Below are 19,568 nucleotides of genomic sequence, written 5' to 3' on the forward strand. Positions count from 1 at the left end.
ACAGAAGATGTCACAGGGTCACAGGTAGGTCTGTTCTGGAGCTGTCTGTCTATGATCTCTCTCAGCAGGTTGAGTTTGTCATAATAAACTCTGATATAATCTCATCACACCTCGTAACTGAAGTGGATGTAAGGTTCCTCAAAGTGCTTAAAAAAAAAAGAGGAAAATCTAGAATTGTGTGATGCCTGAGAAACTCCTGGGCAGTGATTATGTAATATGATCCAAAGCTCTAGAGCAGTTACAGTAATGATGGCCTTTGTAGTTAAACTCTTGTGTGTTTTTTATCACTACAAAGGAGGAAAATAGAATTGTGTGCATTAAATGCAAGCAAGACTTAAAAGCCCTGAAATGAGTCTTACTTTAACCCGACAGAACCTCTTATTAAAGCAGCTGGATTGATTGAATACTTCACATTCTGCCTGAAAAATACACAATACAATGAGTCAATTAAAGCTCCTGTCAGGATTTTTTTGCTGGCAAAAGTAGCAGAAATTCATACGAAAGCAATCAAAGCATCAGATAGGAGATTCAGGCATGTGTGTGGCATTGGGCAAAAAAGCAGGAAAAACCCGCTCACAGACACACAGTGGTATATATAAAAAATCCTTCAGCCTACACTCTAAGGTAACAGGAAACGATGATGTCAAATGCACTTTAATTGTGCATATGACCTGTTCACATCATTTTAATACATTTACAAACCTCAGTTTGAGCAATATTTCAAGACTAGAATTTCTATAGCTGCACACAATAGGCCTCCGCAGTTTCGTATGACACCACTGGAATTACTCATTTTGTTTGGCGCTTACGAGACAGAAATCAATGTTCAATCAAAGGAAGAGATACATTTTTGTCCTCTTAACATGAATCTTGATTTTGGTTAACTGGGCGGTCGCAAGAAAGTTGTAAAACATGGCAACTCTAACTCCCCCCCGCAGGTGAGATAGAGAGGGAGAGAGAAACGCTGTGCTGCTGCTGATCACTCAGTTACTAGAATCAAAAGCATGCAAAGGTGGTGACAAAGTGTACAAAGATGGCTTCTGATATCTGGACCTCAGTGGAATCCAAGTTGTTACAGCCTTCTTCACCAAGACACAAGGAAACAAAAGTGATGTTCAAACCGGATCAAATTATATGTGACGCACCATTAGCTTGCGGTTAATGTTATATCAGATTTTTAATGTGCATCAGAGCCAGTAAGTAAGCACAAATAACTATCATGTCTCATCACTGTCACTCATTTTTAAATACCTGTCCCCCCAGCAGCATGGTATGTGATCAACAGCTTGTTGCTGAAACAGGCTTTTAAAAATGTTACCAATGTTCAATTTCAGATGCATGTTAGACATTTAGAATAAGACGGCAGAATTTTTTTTGTTGGCAGAAACGGCCTACATAGGTACAGGGCAGGACCAGAGAAATCAACCTGCTTTGTCCACAGATGTCACCAAAATCAACATATCCCAAAGTCACTCACAGGAGCTTAAACATTCTACCTCCAGACTCCTCCTACCAGCTCTGTTAGTACAGAAAGCTGTAACCAGCATAGAGATATAAAGAGTAGACGCCGTATTGGCTGCTGGGGCGCAAGAAATACAGCCGCCATCTTGGTCTGGTCATCCTTCCCATGATCCTACCTGTAAACGTAAGCTGAAGCAGCAGAGACTTCAAGATGCCAGAGCACTGTGCGGCAAAATACCTTTCATACATCACATATATCACATATCAGAATATTCTATTACTGTTAAGCCCACTATGAATATTTAAATACGCCGAACCATGAGTCCTGTATCGTTCCTACATGTATGACGTTTGCAGAACAAAAACCTGCATGAAAATCAGTTTAGTATTTAGCAAGTTATGATTGATTAAATGCGCTGACACTTAATTGCACCTGCCAAACAGATTACACTGAGTGGAGCGGGTGACCGGACCGGCGGCCCCACGGCTCGTTAGCGCCAATAGGTAGTAGCGGTCGATGCAGCGTCTACTCTTTCTATGTCTATGGTTACCAGTTCATTTTGAAACGTCTCTGAAGCAAACAAACCAACAACCTGCCAGTCAACATCTAAGAAGGTCACAACTAGGTTGTTTATTTTGTGATAACTGATACAGGATAAATGTTATACATTCTATTTTAACACTGATATTTTGCTTTATTTCAATGTCAGTATGCAAAAGAAAGACAACACAAAGTAAACATTTAGTATCATGAACATGATACATAATTTGACTGCTTCATCCATAATAAACCAATTAACTTTAAGGACTCCATGTTGCCCTGGTGATATCTTGTTTAGCTACAACACAAAAAAGGGAAAAATACAAAAAAACAAAATGCAAACATCAAGAGTTGGCAGACAGCAAACACTGTAAAGAACCACATGATCTTAAGATGCTTCATTCAACTCGTGTAGATGCATATATAAAAAAGCAGGATCCCTGTTGTATATATGCACGTACAGTAATAATGTCATTACTAGAGTTGTCGAGCCTGCACTGGGCATACAAACAGACAAAATGAGGAGCAGGATACACATACATACACACGTTTACCATAATCTCTCCATATAAACACGCATTAACCAACCAACCAACCAACAAACAGAAGGCTCTCCGGCTTTAGAAGCTAAAAACTACACTTGACTTTAAAAAAAATAATAATAATAATAAAAAAAAAAAAAACAGACATTCACATTTCTGAAACAAAGTCCATGATCACAGAACTTCTCACCTGATCAATGGTCTGTGTCCATCAGTCTGATCATCGCTTAGTGCCACCAGAGAAGCTAGAATGATGATGATGATGCTGCTGCTGACGTTTGTGCCGTCGTGTCCGACCCGTCCCATCATTCAGGTCCGAGTTCACTGTCACTGATTACTTCACTGTCTGTGTTGGTCCTTTTCCTCCACATCATCACTCGCTGTGCACACATCCACCGACTCACTCCAGTTTTCTCCACTCGTGAGTGAACGTGAATGAGTGAACACGTTGTTGAAGAAGGTGGAGGAGTGGGACTGCAGCTGTTTATGTCTGTGTTTAGTGTATGAGTGTCCCGTACGTCCATGCATTTACCTGTGTGTATGTCATTGTGTGTGTGTGAGAGTGTGCTGTGTGTCCATCTCTTGGCAGGCCTCTACGGTGAGGCTGGGGCTTTGCTACCGCTGTAATGAACCTGGTATCTGTTCACCGTCTGCCCTTTCACCTCAGTCGACAGGCAGGTAGTCTTGCAGGGGATCATGTCCTCCTCCTCCTCTCCCATGAGCCAGTTCTGCACCGAACGTTCAGACGACGCTGTGACGTGATCGGCCAGCCAGCCCTGGTGCCACTTGTCGAAGCGTTCATGCTGGCCGGCTGCCACTCTGTGCTGCGACTGTGGAGGAAGAGGAAAACACTGTCAGAGTTTTGTCCCTGAGACATCGAACCAGACTGAAAAAGCAGACACACACCCTACTCCAGATTGTCTGCATCACGACACAACAAGACACTGGTGACCCACCTTCCTGGCCTTGACCAGCGCTCCTCTGCGGTACATGTAATCCTCAGAGTTCATCACAAACACCATCTTGTGGGTGTTGAGTTTGAATCGACAGTCCAGACTCCCGGCGTTCTCCACGCCCAGCTGGCGGTGCCACTCTCTCCTGCAGCGCATCGCTTCCACCTGTCGCACCTGCCAGCGACGGAAACGCCGCAGGTTTCTGCAAGCAGAGAAAATATTTAAACCAAACAGCTGATTAGATTACATAATTTAAGGGGTCAATTTTAGTGTGTGTGTGTGTGTGTGTGTGTGTGTGTGTGTGTGTGGGGGGGTCTTGTATTACCAATTAAAAAACAAAGGTTAACCTGATAAAGCTTAAACTACTTTCAGAAGTATGTGTGCTTTAATTTTACACACTAACTCAAATTCAAGAATTGCCGTATTTGACTTCTTCATGCTTAAAATAAAGCACAAGTTGGTAATAAATGTAGAATTTACACAGGAATGGTGGCTTGAAAATTTGCATATACATGGCATATAATGAGAAGTGGCCTGGTGAGGTCTAATCCCATAAATAAAAGATGTGTATAGTTATGTTTCACAGTTATACCTGGGCAGAAATACAGGCTTGAAGAAGTAGCCCTCAACTTGAGAACACAGACTTGACTCTGTTCCCACAAACTGCTCCATGTAGCTCGACAGGCACTGAGGGAGAAGACAGTACAGATCAGCAACTCTGTAAACATTAAATATCAAATACAGCATCAAACTTACAGAACAAGTAACATTTGGTGTTTGTGTGTTTGTTTGTGTTCACCTGTACGTCTAACGGGTCATCAGCTTGAGCTTCCTCAGTGTCTAGCAGTTCGATGGTCATCGTCACATGACCCTTGTTTTGGAGGAACATCACCTGACGACACAAGACACAAAGATGAATAAATAAACTAACTCACTGCAGGTCAATCAAAAGAGGGGTTAAACAACTCAGAGGTTAAAAGTCAGATCAGACATCAAGGTTTCTAAACTGTATTAAGGGGACATGATTTATGTAGGACAGAAAGGTGCAGATATCATCCATCTACAACAGGGACACAATTAACTGATTAGCGATTAATTGATTGTTAAGAAATTACTGGAAACATGCATTTTTGTTTAAAATTTTCTGTCACATGGAACAAGCATCATGTGGTCCCATATTACACTCAGCTATCAGGGAGGTGTTTTAAGTTTAAAGCATGTTTCGATGTGAATCAGCTGTTAAAGGTGTTGCACACAGCAGAGACGCTCAGCTGGCGGCTGCGGCTGCGGCTGTGGCTGTGGCTGTGCGTCAGGTCTCCAGGTGCGCTTTTTAAAAGAGGATCAATACACAACTGCTGCCAACAACGTCATGGACCGGAGGTTCACAACTTTGAACAGGGCATTTCCCCACCTTTGGATACAAAGCCAACAGACTGTTGGGAGTTGCTAGTACGTTATGTTTGCAGAGCAGCAACATCAGAGCCGTCTGAACTTTTCTACAGCTGGACTGATTATGACCCGGTTGCGCTCCCGGCTGACACCTGACCGAATACACATGTTCATTTTTCTCAATAAGAACGAGTAGACAGAAAACTGGACACTGTGAGTCTGAAGTACGTTTCTGTTAGTATTATGAGCCTTCACTTTATAAGACTATGTCCGCGGAGAATATTTTTATGAGCCTGATCGTTGATAATCAGTGTTAAACATGCACACGTAAACAATTCTGTCAGTTATATGCATTTTGTTGCTGTAGAAAATATAAGTTTGGCGGAAAAACATATTTAGCATTGTTTTTGACATAAGAATAATAATGTTTTTTTTTTTTTATTGCTTAATCGATAATTGATCGTTAACATTTCCAAAAATCGATCACGGAAAATACTTAAAATGTACATCCCTAATCTTCACAGTTCAATTTTAGAATTTCAGGAAACCATGGTTAACTCTCTGAAGGATGAGTAGTGTCGCTTCCTTCTCAAACTAGGAAAATTAGTAATTCTGTTGTACTGCATATCCTCAGAAACAAGCTCTGAAAGAAAATGATTAACGTGTAGTGAAGATGTAAACAGATCTCTCAGATCATTATCCCTTATTACTCCATTATAACTATCTTTAGATGTGCTCTGCCATTCTGAGCGCATTTTGTTAAGAAGAGACTTTTCATTTCCTTAAAAATGACTGAGCATGTTTGAAAAGAAGTAGCAATGAAATGACGGCATTCAATAGCTTGGTACCTCCAACAGTAGGTGAATGTCACAGCCAGATGTGTCATTGAGAGTTTAGTCCACCAGGACTCTGAGCTCACCTTGAAGCAGTTCTCCTCGGCCATGACTCTCTCAGCTTTCCACTGGTAGCTCGTTTCCCAGGCTGCTCTGACACACTGTGAGGACAGGTTTCCCCCCGCTGCCCCTCTCTTCCTCTCTGCCAGGTAAAGATCCACCACCTGCAGACACACCTCGTCGCTCACCAGGTGCTGCAGCTGGAGTCACAGACAGAGCAGATTTAGAATATGACTTTGTAAGAGGTTGGGTGTTTCTAAACTGTGAAACACAAGTGATCAAGTAAAGCGGTGAGCTTTGCGTACCTGTCGAATGATGTTGTGTATGACTTTGTCGATGGTGAAGCCGATGTAGGCGTGGATGGTGAACATCTCTCTCAGTGTGTCTTCATACTGTGTGGAGTCCAGGTTTCCATCCAGCAGGCTGCGCACCATATCCAGGAAAGCTGGGTAGTACTCCTCCAACTCCACCTCACCTGTGTTTAGAGAGGTACATCACACCTGTTAATACAGCATGGTACTACAGCATGTTACTACAGCGTCATTAAGTCCTCTGTGCAGAGACGTGGATCTATTACAACGGGGGCGCTCTTCCATGAATGAAATCTTGTAGTTGAAAGGTTTTATCCTCATGCAGCACTGTTTAAAGTATTAACCTTCCTATTATCCTTGAGGTCAATTGGACCCCATTCAATGTTTAACGTCTCTAAATTAATGACTAACATCATTATTTTAGCTTCATATTTCATAACTTTTCCTAATTTAATGGGGACAACTAGGAAAACATAAAGTTAAAATGTTGATATGTTCCAATTTCCTGTAAAAAAACAAAAAAAATGCATTGGTGTTCCTTGGGGTCAATTTGACCCCAGACTGATTTAGCTGTATATAACATAAGAAATATTAACATTTTAAACACATTTGTTTTGGTTGTTTTGGATGATATTGAGGTCACTATAACCAAAGACACTTCTGCATGTGCCTGCAGGATCTTGGATTGAACCGCCAACCTTTATATTGAGATATAATATTTCATGCCACCATGTCTCTAAAGACATTCAGTGATGTGTCCTGTGTCATACGTTTTGATAACATAGAAACAAGGCAGGGCCGACGAGAGCATGACAAACTCACAGCAGTTTGATGTTCTGTTTTACAAATAAAGTCCTTCTAAATGTTTAAATAATGTTTATGCTTGAATATATTGTATTTAAAGGACTATTTAGGTAGGCAACAAACAAACATAAAGTACCTGAAACATAAACCTGGGTAACAATCAGTTTCTGGAGGTTTAAATTGCTGGGGTCCAATTGACCCCAAGGACAAAAGATGTTAGTAAATTTGAGGGTAACAGGAGGGTAAAAAAAGAACACCATACGAACTTCTTTTCTGCTCTTGTGCTGCTCTTGGCTATTATTAACATATTAATCTATCATAAGAAAATTAATCATCATAAAAGGTTTCATCATTAGTAATTTGGCCAAATCAAATTGATTGTTCCAAATTCTGAAATGTGACATATTCGTCAATTTTCTAAGTCTTACATACTTTGGATTGTTTGGAGTGTTTGACATCACTGAAACTCTTGGTAAGTCAAACAAGGTGTGCTGTAACAATATTGGGACTCCTTTCTCTACACTGTTGTGTTTTTAAGACTCACAAAATTATGAGTGAAAATCTGCACTGATCAAGAATGAATATTACAAACAGTTGCTGCTTTACCCTGCAGTTCACTTTCTTGGACAGCTTTGTAATACCAATAATGTTGTGTAATAAAATGTCCCAATTGGTTGTTTAACACAGTACAACAAGTTGCAATTGAAAAATGATATAAAATAGGTCAGAGTGTATTCTTTTTACAGGGAAAATTGAACTTCTAGATGCTTTAAAAGCCTTTACACTAAAGCTTTGACTGTACAACAGTAAGCTTCCAAACAGGGTGGGGATGCTAAAACTTAACTCATCAAACTACTTTTTCGTTGCTCAAACTTGTCAGTCTGAAACACCATGCTGCTTCAGATGCTGACCAAAAAAGAGAAGCATCAGTCTATGAGTAAGTTTTCTCATGACTCAGCTCAGGTAAGTTTGGTAAAGCTGACAACATCTAAAATCATCAGACTGACTAACCTTCTAAATTAGAGCTCATTCATTCAGACTTATCGACTCATCTCCTGATGACGTAACATATGTGTGCTTGCTCTTGATCACCTACAACAAAACACAAACTCCCACATTTGTCCATGCTGACTCAGATGTGACAGCCGGTTAAACAGTTGAAGGTTGTATAGGACAAACCAGTGGTTGAACTTACTTGGCTGTTTGAGGCGGAGCTCCATGGCCAGGTCGCATGCCTTTTCTCTCCTCCCCTCAGCCATCAGCAGCCTCTCCCGGCTCTGCTCCGCTCGGTGCTCCAGCAGCTGCCGCTCAGCCTGTCGGTAAACCCGCAGCAGCCGCGTACACAGCGTCTGGTGCAGCCGCAGGAAGAAATACCAGTTGTTGTTGACGAAGAAGAGGTTGTACACGCCGTCCAGCTCCTTTTGGTGCTCTGCTTCAGGGTCACGCAGATCAACCTTCTCCCCTGTTACGCCTGAACTTGGCTCCATAGGTGTGGATCCAGGGGTGGATGTGGCGGTGCCTGCAGGCAGGTTCATGCTACTAGAAGTGGTGGAGGCCTCTGGTTCTGCAGTTTGTGAAGGGCTGCAGCGCCTTCGTCTTGGCTCCCCGTTGAGCTGCTGCAGGGGTTGTGACAGGATCTGGGACTGTGACGAGACAGGCTGGAGTTGAGACTGACTACCTGTGGCTGCTGCTGCTGCTGCTGCTGTTGTTGCTCCTGGTGCACTATTTGAAGTACTATTTCCTCCTCCTACTACTGCCAGTGCTGCTGATCCTCCATTCCCACCTCCTACTCCTCTCTCTCCACTGCCTCCTCTCTCTGCACTCTCCTCAGGATCAGCCTCCTCATCAGTCCAGTCTTCAGTATCACTGAGGTCACCGCGGCGGGAGAAGAACAGGTCAGGGACAAAGTGCTGGATGATGCGCTTGATGTGGTCCTTGTCGTCTTTGTGGATGGTGGGCTGACGTTTGACGTGGTAGATGATGAGCGAGGCGGCGTCCTCCAGGATCTGTTTGTCTTCATACGTAAACACCATGTGAGGCTCACTCGACGCTGCTGCACCAGAGCCATTACGGCTCTGCTGTCCGACTCCGCCTTCTTCAGTACTCTGCTCTTGTCGCTGAGACACAAAGAAAACACAGATTAGTGTGGGAAAGAGACATGTTAGTTTCACTGATCTCACAGGAAGACATCTTTAACTTCAAAATCAAACTACCGGTATGACTAATTTGTTGCAGAAAGAAGGTTTTCCCTGAACAGCAGGTGCACTTCACAAAGGATAAAAAGACGTTCAATTACTCCTAGTTGTGTGAACAAACTGTATAATACATAGATTTCATCTCTGTGGTGGCAGACATTGGTTTCTGATGCAGAGTTTTGAAGCCTATTGACAGCAGTCACCATATTGAAAATGCTAAATCAACCTAACTTCAGGCAAAAAAGTGGAGCTGAGGCTGGCCCTGCTAACAGCCACAGTGTGCCCGCCTGTCAGTGCATCCGAGGCAGAGCAAAGGACGACTGACTGTCAGAGATGGTGTTGTTCTCTTGGATGTAAAAAACTGTAGAAACACACCAGATGTCACAAATTTCCTCAGCTGTTGATCTAATATCTTTCTCACAGGAATGGTACCAGCATGAGGGCAAACTGAGCTTGACCTTTGACCAAATGTTTTAAGGTCAGAAGACAATCCCCAAAGGCCTTCCTGATAATACTGCATTCACAAAAATGGGAAACAGAGATAATGTGGGGGTTTTCCACTGACAATACCAGACAAAAGTGAAGTTGACCTATGACCTTTTGGTTAAAAATACCATGACCTCATTATTTAGCCCTAACAGCTGTACACATTTGTTTGAATGTGTTATACTTTGCTGGTGTATTTCTAAATAAAACCCTATTGCATTTTTTGCAATGGAGTTGACAGTTATTTTGATCTTTGATGATTTATTCAGTGTTTTATTTCTTAAAGCAAAGTGTACAGTTAGGACAGCAGTTAGAGAACTTCCTCCAGGCTTTGCTGAGATATTGTGTTCATGAGCGTGAGACTGACATGAGATCTTTGAGCAACAAAAAAATCATCTTGAACCCTTCTTTTTTTAATATTTGTTCTTTTTGGGTGGCACCTTTGTTACAAAGCATTTGTTTAATCCGAGAGGTTTACATGCAAAGCTAACTTACCTGTGCATATTTAACTTTTCATTGTTTCTATAATCTGTCAAGTGTTTACCTCATCGTAGACGCTCTCGATCTCATTGAGCAGACTCTTGGAGCGGAGGGCCTTCATGTCATTCTGTTTGAAGTTGACTCCTTGGTGGTCGAGGGACTTCAGGTACGCCTTCTCGTACTGCTCCCTCCATATCTTATTGAAACCCTGCTGGGCCTCTCTCCACTCCTCCTCCTTGGCTTTCAACCTAGAGAGATTCAACATACATTGCATGAGCTACACAAAACAAACCGAGTACCTATCTATGACAGGTCAAGATGTCTGTCGGTTATGCTGCTAGGAAACATGGCGGTGTAATTGTGAAGTTATACAGTAGAAGTGTCTGTGGAGCAAGGGGGACCTTTGCCTTTTGAGAAATCATTTGTGGAAAACTGCAACGTGTAAAAGCAAAGAGTCCAAGTGTCTGCGTGCAGTACTTTGAATATACAAATACATATTTAAAGCTCTCACTAGTTAGCTCTAAAGGCAAGATATTCAACAGTCAGTTGATAAAAAGAAGTAACTCATGCTGTCAGCAGAAAAAAAATCTTTGTCATACTGTCACAACCCTCTAGAAGCTTATGTCAAGAGACTGCACTATTTACCTGTTAGGAAAAACTTTTATCAAACTATACAAGCAAGGAGTCTATCAATATGTCTTATTGAACAAATGATAGAAGTAAGTTAATAAAAACAAGATTTTAGTCAGTGACTTTCTTCCATCAAGCTTTTTAAAGGGGAAATATGAAATTGAAAGACAGCCCTGACCTCTTGAGCACAACAGGCACAGCGGTGGCAGGACTCCTCTTCAGTCCTTCAATGATCTCCGGTGCTTTGTCACCATAGATACGATACACAGCGCGGCGCTGGATGACCTCAGAAGTGCCGCCCAGGCAGTCATCTAGTCTGAATCTGTCCTGGTCCTCCGGAGAAAGACGAGAGAGCTTCTTCTGGACACTCTCCAGCACCCTGATGGTGGCCAGGTTTGTCTCCAGAACTACATCCAACTGTCCGAGAAGAGTAACAAATATAGAGCAGTTGATATAGTCAGTGTAATGTGAAGCGCTCTATGTTTAAGCTTTTTCTCTATAGGGATACAAACATAGAGTAAATGTAATGTTTACATAAGCCTCCCTGCTCCTTAAGAAGTGTAAATAGAATAGTTCTTAAGATGTACACACCTCAAATCTTTCATCCTCACAGCGGTGAAGCTGTTCCTCGTAAGGAGTCTTCTTCGAGCTGACAAAAGTAGAATCTTCTGACCAAGAGGGGAATGACACCCAGGTATCATTCAACACCTGCGCACACAAAACCAAACGCAAAAATGGAAGTCACACCTTTAATATGTGGGGAAAGATTAAAACACAGAGTAATGAGTCTGCAAAGGACGTGGAGACTGATTGCAAGTATATATGAACATCAACAATGCATGTTGTAACTAAAGGGAAAGTCTGCTTTGCAAATGTTTCATGAGAAAGATAGTCTGTTCAACTTACCACGAGGATACACACAAAGCATCATGCCAGGAAGCATGTGGTGTTAATAAAACTGTAATAACAACTAAACTTAACTTATGAGCAAGTCTTCAAATAAATGGGAGTTACTGTACCTCCTTGCATAGGGCAGTGCGTCCGCTGCATTTCGGCTGCTGATAGGTCTTGGGCAAAGCTCTGTAGCTGGACCCGAGGCGCTTGCAGGAGGCATAATCCACCTCCCGGCCCCCTCCCCCCTCCATGTAGCGATCCGACAGCCCTGACACAACATGAGAGAGCTCTTTGTCTCCCAGAAACGACTTAAACTGTGTGTACAGTTCAGGAAACTTCCTAGAAGGAGATGAATCAAATAATGAGTGGCCGACAAATCAGGAGAACAGCTGACCAAAAGAAAACATTAGACATCAAAAAACCCTGTCAGTGTAAACACAAATAAAAACACTTTGATACAACTCTTCCTATAGAGGAAGTCTTCCTATAGATGTCAGCATTTTTACAGTCAGTGTTGTCCCACCATGCTGTAACAGCAGGTTGCCCATTCTACAATAGTAAACACCATCGTCTACACCTTCTGTCAGCTCTTGCAGTTACTGTTTTATTTCCTTGTGCATCCATCCATTCTCTTATTACATCATGCCATTTATTTTTTTCAATCATTCTTCTTTCCACTCACCCCAGGAAAGGAGTGACAAGCTGTAGCAGCTCTGCTCCTGAAACTACTTCCTGGTTGAACAAGGCGATGCAGCGCAGGAAGTTCTCGTACACTTCCTGGCTTTTAAACAGGCGACGGACCTGAGTGATGTGAAAGGAAAAAGACAGGGAAGTCACACCAATCATGTTATGGGTAGATGTAATGAAGATAGCTATGAAATAAGAGAGAAACTGAAAGGAAGTACAGAGGCTGTGAGTCAAAAGAACAGCATGAACTAAGGAAGAAGGAAATCCTTCATTGGTGCCAGAATAAATGATGCCTCACCTTATCAAAGAAGGAGAATTCTCTTAAGACTCCGTGTTTGCCAACTGAAGCAAAGGACTGATCTTTGGTACAGGAATACTTCATTTTCTTCTGAAATAACAGAAAAAAAACCACACCAAATGTTTGTTAATTAGGCTTGTTGTACAACGTCTGAACTGTTGGTTCCACTGTTGAACTTTTTCCAGATACATAAACAGGCACACTGCCCAAGGCTTTTCATCTAAATATAGTTTACCTTTAGCAGTGGGGACATGTGCTGCAGGAGAATGGGCCGAGGCCTCTTTTTGTTCTGTTTGGATATCGTGTCCTCGTCCTCCAGCCTCTTCGGCTGTTCTTTGCCTCCCGTCAGTGAGCTCCCTGTGAACTGCAGGAGAGGAAGCACAAAGGAGAACAGCAGACAGTGTCAGAAAGTTTTGAATAATGAATATCATAACTTCATAGAGCACAATTGTACTTATTGAGATAGTTTATTTTATGCAATCAAAACTACACAAGCAAGAAATGAATGCTGTGGGCCTAGCGGTTTAAGTGTGAGCCCCATGTATGGGGCTATAGTCCTTGTAGCGGCATTCGTATAAACTGAATTAGATGATGAAATTTAAATGCTTAGAAAATGTTTGCTGTGTGTTTTTGTCGATTGTTGGTGTTGTTTTGTTTTTTGTTTTGTTTTGTTTTTACTATGTAAAGCGCTTCGATTTGCTCTTTGTATGAATGGTGCTTTATAAATAAACTTGCCTTGCCTAGATGTGATATAAAGAGGGGACCTATTTTTCTTTTTCTTATAAAGGACTCTTGATTTTGATGAACAAGAGGATTGCAAGAAAGTTTCAGTGACTGACACAGACTATGTGTGGAACATGACAACACTTGCCCAGAGCTGCATGAGCCAGAGAGGAAAGTTGTGCTGTTTCTAATCATTAAGTAACCTTGCAAAGAAAACAGTGATAACATCCCGATTATAGAGTTAAAACAGCAGATTTTCCAAATATAGATAAAGACTCAGAGTTCAGAGTTCTTGGTGGTATCAAAAGTGGTTACGGCTTTGTTTTCAGGAGGCGCTGATCAAATCAGACTTTGTTAGCTGAGCAATAAGCTAAAAGCTTAAAGTGAATTGTGTTCTAAAGTACATCTGAGCTAGTAAGTAAATACAAACAGCTGTCATGGCTCACCACTGTCTGTTTAAAAACAACAGGTTGATTTCAACTTCTGAGCGTATATTATCTTTTTACACTTTAGCCTTTAAATGTCCTAAAATGTTCCTTTCTTTGCAGCATATAACCCCCATTCTTTGAATACGTTTAAGATTATCCATGATTGATGTGGGCCATCAGATTCATCAGGAAGAACTGTACCTGGAAAAGAACTTAAAAGTAAAACTGAATATGTGATGGATATTTTGCCAAGACATTTGTTGACACAACAACCCTTTGAAACTGCACCATATTTATCTTGTTCTACAGCTGCTTTACTTACCAATGATCTCTTTGCATCAGGTAAGAATTGTCCAAATTCGGCCAGCAGGTCTTCTTGTCCCTTGAAAAGACTGGCAACTTTTGAAAACACCTCATCTTCCGTCATCCCACTGCTGCCTCTGCTTCCTCGACTCTCTTTAACCTCCAGCTGCTCCTTCTGAAAAGTGGTGTGGGAAAATGGTGATCAGAGAGTAGAGGAGAAGAACTTCTTTTAGAAAACAAAAGCTGAACCAAACTGATGTTATTTGGCAAGATAACGCTTTGTGAATAGTCATGACACAGGAGACACAAACACCGCCACACTCCTCAAAGACTTGTCAATGTGTGATACAGGACAATAACACTTTAACAATCATCTTTATCGTAACTCAAAAACTTTAATCCACAACTTCTTACACTACAGTACCTGGTATGTGTGCAGAATCTCTAGGAAGGCTCTGTAGATCTCTGGATGGTCCAGGAAACGGTTCTTGATCTTGTTTACGTAGCTGATGGCACTGTCAAACTCTACAGGGCTGGTCTCTGAGGCAGGTGGGGATACAGAAGAGGTGGTCGCCTGATTCTGACTTTCTCTGCTCATTAGGGGGAGAGAAAGTCTGCTGGGGGGCTCTGGAGGTCCTGCTGGGATCGGGGAAGATATGGACTCTGATGAGGCCGTCTTCACTTCAGTCGTCTGGGCAGCCCCGGCTTCAGTTTGGGCTGCAGAGACACTACCTGAGGTTGCGGTCACTGCAGAGGTGGTGACACCTTTCCCCTGCTGGCCTGGGGATACCTGGATGGATAAAAAAAGATGGGATGAAGGTGAGCTCAATGGTTAGAAGTGTTTTTATTCAGGCACAAAGTTGTTAACCTTGACCTTTAGGGATAAATGTCAGCCAGTAAATACAGACCTGACTGTGGTTAAAACTGAGCAGTGAGCATTTTTGAGGCATAATACTTGTACCCCATTAATCTCTGTGACTGTGTCTAATCCAGGCCCTGTCGCTACACCCTATTCTCCATATAATGCATTCAGTACTGAGCATTAAATGCCTTTGTGACACTTACAACTCATCATGTAGAATACCATATCAGTCATTTTCACTAAAGCTCTGCAAGAATAGTCGGTCAATTCTTCAGGAAAAAAAAACAACAACAACTCTCAGAGGCAGACAAAACCCCCTACAAATGCCACTTTTGTTTTAATATGGCATAAAATCTGTAATACTGCTGTGTGAACCATAAACAGAACAAGAGACACTACATTTTTGTTCTTTGAGAACAATTGCACTGCACGTTTAATGGAGCAGGAAGTGATCCAAAAAAAGAAAACATTCTTTCACCTCATTGAAAAACATACTGCATCTGCTGTCCCGACTTCACCATAGAAATATCACAATAATGTTACGTTAGATATATTTCAATCCAAAAGGACATGATTCATTTATGACATCATTATAACGCCAAATAACAATTCAATACATGAGTAAAATACAGGGTGACTACAAAACATCCGAAACACAGACGCAGTAGTTAGTAACAACTCTGCAAACGTGTATGAAACAAGCCTCCCCAGGTCCTTAAGATTGAAAATCAAAACGTTGACTCAATCTTTTCCCTCTGCAAACAAGAAAAATCTCTCACAAAAGAAATTCTAACTATGTTTTCTCAGAGATGAGCATTTTATCACAGGTTTGATTTATTTAATCTGGCAGTTTGATTTGTAAATCTGTACAGTGTTGAGTCAAGAAAACATTTAAGACTTCCTGCTTTTGAAAACAACAAGTAAATCCCTACATACTTTGTGTTTTCTCTTTCTTTGTAAGCTACAGCCAGACAAACTCAATTTTTCATTAGTGCATTTATACAATTTGAAATCATTCAAACTACAAAGTAAAGCTAAGTGAAAGCCTTAACATGCTTTGGTTTAGAAATAGCAACTAACGTATCCTGATAGTTTTAGTACTGGGTCATAGATAATGCATATGCATATGGCTAAATACTTTGTAGTGAACCACAGCAATGAGTTTCATATAGTATAGTATAGTATAGTATAGTATAGTATAGTATAGTATAGTATAGTATAGTATAGTAAAGTATAGTATAGTATAGTAAATGTACCTGATATTTTCCAAATCTGTGGTCTCATTACAAAAAAAAACAGTCAAGAAAGTTGGAGAGTGTTTCTTTAAAACAAATTAAGGACAAAAATGTGCTACAGTTGATTTTTTTAAAGGATTTTAAAAAATAGATGCTGATAACGCTAATTAGCGAGCAGGTCGGCCGTTGGTTGATAGAATAACAATATCATGTTGTTGTTGATCTTGTTTTACATTTGATTTTTTTTTTTAAACGTAATCCGTGCTTATTACAATCTAATATACATGGTTCAATGAACCAGTAACATGTTTTACAAATATACAGAAACACATTAAGTTATACTATAGATTTCACAACATGACTGATATTTGTGTCATAAGCAACATATATTTTATATGTAAGTTACTTTGGGGCTTTAATGCCTTTATGCAGAGAGGGCACCACAGTGGAGCAGGAAACAGGGACAGTCCAGGAGGGACATGCCGGGAAGGGGGCTGCAGGTTGGAATAAAACCCAGGCTGCCTGCATGACGACTATAGCCTGGGCACATCGGGCGTGCAACTTGACCACTTGGCCAAACCAACCCCCCATGTCATAAGCAATATTAAATTGATTTATTCTACAGAACTTATATTCAACACTAGCCAGAAACTGTTTCAGATTTGATATGCTGTCATTTAGGAACATTTGAAAAGACGATGCTGACTGAGGAGATGTATAGCAGAATGTGTGATGGACATTAAGGGGCACGATAAAGTTGCTTGACAGAAGCCACACTGAACAAGCTGCTTGTTTGTTTGTTTTTTAAGCGCTGGCATCAGCTGCCTGATTATTTTGTGTATCTTTAGAAAGGATCACCTTGACTACTTCACTGAATATCATCTATATCGACTAAACTTGCGTTTTTTACAGCACTGTATCTAACTGAAAACCAGTGAAAAAATAAGAACATGGTTTCCTCTTAATAATTTAAAATTTAGCTGGTCTTAAACCTGAAGGACCTTGCTAGCACACCATGAGTTTATTCAGATACACCTGCTGAAAGTCTTACACTAGTTTATATTGATCTCAGCTCTGAGGGGGGTCGCTCACCTGTGTAGAGAAGGGAGACTGGAGGAAAGCCACCCCATTCTTGGGGACCTCTATCCGATATCCCGGTGGTAGGAAGGCATTGAAGCCCAAGACGAGGTCTGGGTGTCCATGGAAGAGTTGAGACACGCGGTTTATCACCCCTGGTGTGTCAATGCTATTGGAAAAAAAAACAGACAGAGACACACATAGCAGTGGTGAGGGTGACAGAAGTAAATAAAGACTTTCTTCCTCTCTCATACGCATGAAAGAAACAACTCCTAATGTAAAAGAGAACATATCTATCAGCTGTAGTTACCCAAATAACTATCTCTTATTTTTTGTACTTCTTTGTAAAATGTTGGCTGGGTATTGACACTGAGCATTGCAATCAAAGTCCAGGCAAAATGTTGACCTTCCACTATGAAAAGATGTATTTCAAAAACACATTATGTAGTTAGTTCCATCTTGCGTACATACCTCTGTGACTTGAACTCTTTCATGATGTCGAGAAACTTGTTGTATATGCCGGGATCATTCGCGAAACGTATTTTGACTTGATCCAGATATGACAAGGCATCTTCAACCTGGGCAGAGAGAAAAACACAAATCAACAATGCACCACAATCGGAGAGTAACCTGGACCTGTGGGAAAAAGCTGTAAGGCAAACATCCTGTAGGACTGAAGGATCTTCATCTAAGCTTTCAAAAAGAGCTGGATCAAAGTGAGGATGATAGTTTTCCAATATGTCACACAGTCTTATCAGTAGTTGTATGTATTGGAGGAAATAAGAAGCGCTTATGACAAATGTAAAAATGTTTTTTTTTTTTTATATAATTTAATTAAATGTAGACATTGAAGGACATTAAGTTTAGTGTGCTTTCCTTATTTCCAACTAGAGACCTATATCAACAAATGATCTGTTTAGCTGTACAAGCTGTACAAGTATCCGTGAAATAAATAAATAAATAAATGGGCGAATACAAGAAACAGCTCACAGCTTTTGTTCACTGCACCTCAGCTTTCTGTATCCATAAAAGCCAAGTCAGGTCAGGTTACCATAAAAATATGTGATCACACAAAGCCTTGTCACAAACACATTTAAAGAGGGTCGTTGAAGCTAGCGTTAGCCAGTCCACTGACGATTATAACTCCATGAAACACTTACAACACCAACCCACGGATGAATTTATACATCTAGTCACAGCAGGCTCCTGGGCTACAGTGTCGACTCGATCATATTCCAACACTGCGATAACAAAGAAATGTGTAATGAAGCTGCTAATCAACAGAAATCGCCGTTGTTGGCTGGCCTGGCTGGCTGACGTCCTCCACTTTGTTCAGGGAGGCTGAAAAAACGAACAAGGAGGAACTTCCCACAACCGAGGTTTTGAGTTACACAGCCTGTTATTGACATCGTAAATAAGAAACTACCTCTAACTGTGCCACTGCACTGTCACACATGACATTCATTAATGAAACACAGCTTCCACATCTAACCTTAAATGTCAATGTTCGCCTCTTAAGCAATGAATTACTTTTAACAGGCCAGTTGAGCTAACTAACATTAGCCAGCCGATCCTTTCACTCCTCTCGACGTTGAGGGGAGAAAGAGAAAAGCCTCCAATCCAATGCAATGATCCGACCAACAAAATGGTTCTGACTCTGAGGGGACTTTTCTTCCCTTGTCGTGTCCGTTGTCTTCTTACCTTCAGCTTCTGGAAGTGCTGCTGCTGCACTTGCTTTTGTGTTATAACGTAAGGCTTGTCTTGGATTTGGTTTATTTGCTTCGCGGTGCTGTGTGCCTGAATCTTCGCCATTATATCCCGGCGTCGGGGGAGGCTGGGGGAGCCACAACCGACAACTTGAGAGGGAAGCTTCGGTGTAACCTCCAGTTGTTGGTTAGCCGACAAACCTTCCTCTCGGTCGGGAAGCCAGCCTGCCAGCGAGCAAACCCTACTTTGCCTGGCTGGACAGTCTCGGCTTCAGATGCAAAAAAAAAAAAAGGACGGGAAATCCAGCAGAGTGCAGGGTGATGACAGACAAGCCGCTACTCGCTGCAACTTTGATTAAACATATCTACGAAATTAAACAAGCTCGGACAAAATAAGCTAAGGGACAATGGTTGCCGTTTATCGTATTTAAAATAACTATTGCCTGTCTCTTTAAATTCGGCGGCAGCGGTCTGTCTTGGCGTCCGGAAGCCAGAGTAGGAGTGAAAAAATTGAAAAAAAGAGGAGTGAAAATAAAATCGCGCATGCGCAACAATGGGAGGAGCTCAGTTCACAAGAATCAGATTGCTCCACTCCCCCTTCAATGCTACAAAGGAACAATGTTACTTGGTGAAAGAAGGACAGCTTCATATACCTAGCAGTGTGCCCACG

General features: G+C 41.4%; 1 protein-coding gene across 2 annotated transcripts; it reads right to left on the bottom strand.

The window, feature by feature from the left end:
• Nucleotides 1-640: 640 nt before the first annotated feature.
• On the bottom strand, nt 641-19,410 carry sin3b (SIN3 transcription regulator family member B). 2 transcript variants are annotated; one of them, XM_034705516.1, is made up of 19 exons: nt 18,894-19,410; nt 17,664-17,770; nt 17,208-17,361; nt 14,443-14,808; nt 14,038-14,193; nt 12,800-12,928; nt 12,565-12,654; nt 12,262-12,380; nt 11,705-11,918; nt 11,277-11,393; nt 10,864-11,102; nt 10,120-10,303; nt 8,090-9,011; nt 6,085-6,254; nt 5,806-5,979; nt 4,297-4,389; nt 4,090-4,184; nt 3,501-3,699; nt 641-3,374 (listed from the first exon to the last, which is right to left on the bottom strand). In XM_034705516.1, the coding sequence occupies exons 1-19, from the start codon at nt 19,002-19,004 to the stop codon at nt 3,138-3,140; spliced, it is 3,876 nt and encodes a 1,291-aa protein (XP_034561407.1). In that variant the 5' UTR covers nt 19,005-19,410; the 3' UTR covers nt 641-3,137. The 2 variants fall into 2 exon arrangements, with proteins under 2 accessions (XP_034561407.1, XP_034561415.1); XM_034705524.1 differs by lacking the exon at nt 18,894-19,410 and adding an exon at nt 18,353-18,613 and having other exon boundaries at nt 2,070-3,374.
• Between the last annotated feature and the right edge of the window lie 158 nt (nt 19,411-19,568).

The sequence above is a fragment of the Notolabrus celidotus genome, chromosome 2 (genome assembly GCF_009762535.1).
Source record: "Notolabrus celidotus isolate fNotCel1 chromosome 2, fNotCel1.pri, whole genome shotgun sequence".
Classification (NCBI taxonomy): Eukaryota; Metazoa; Chordata; class Actinopteri; order Labriformes; family Labridae; genus Notolabrus; species Notolabrus celidotus.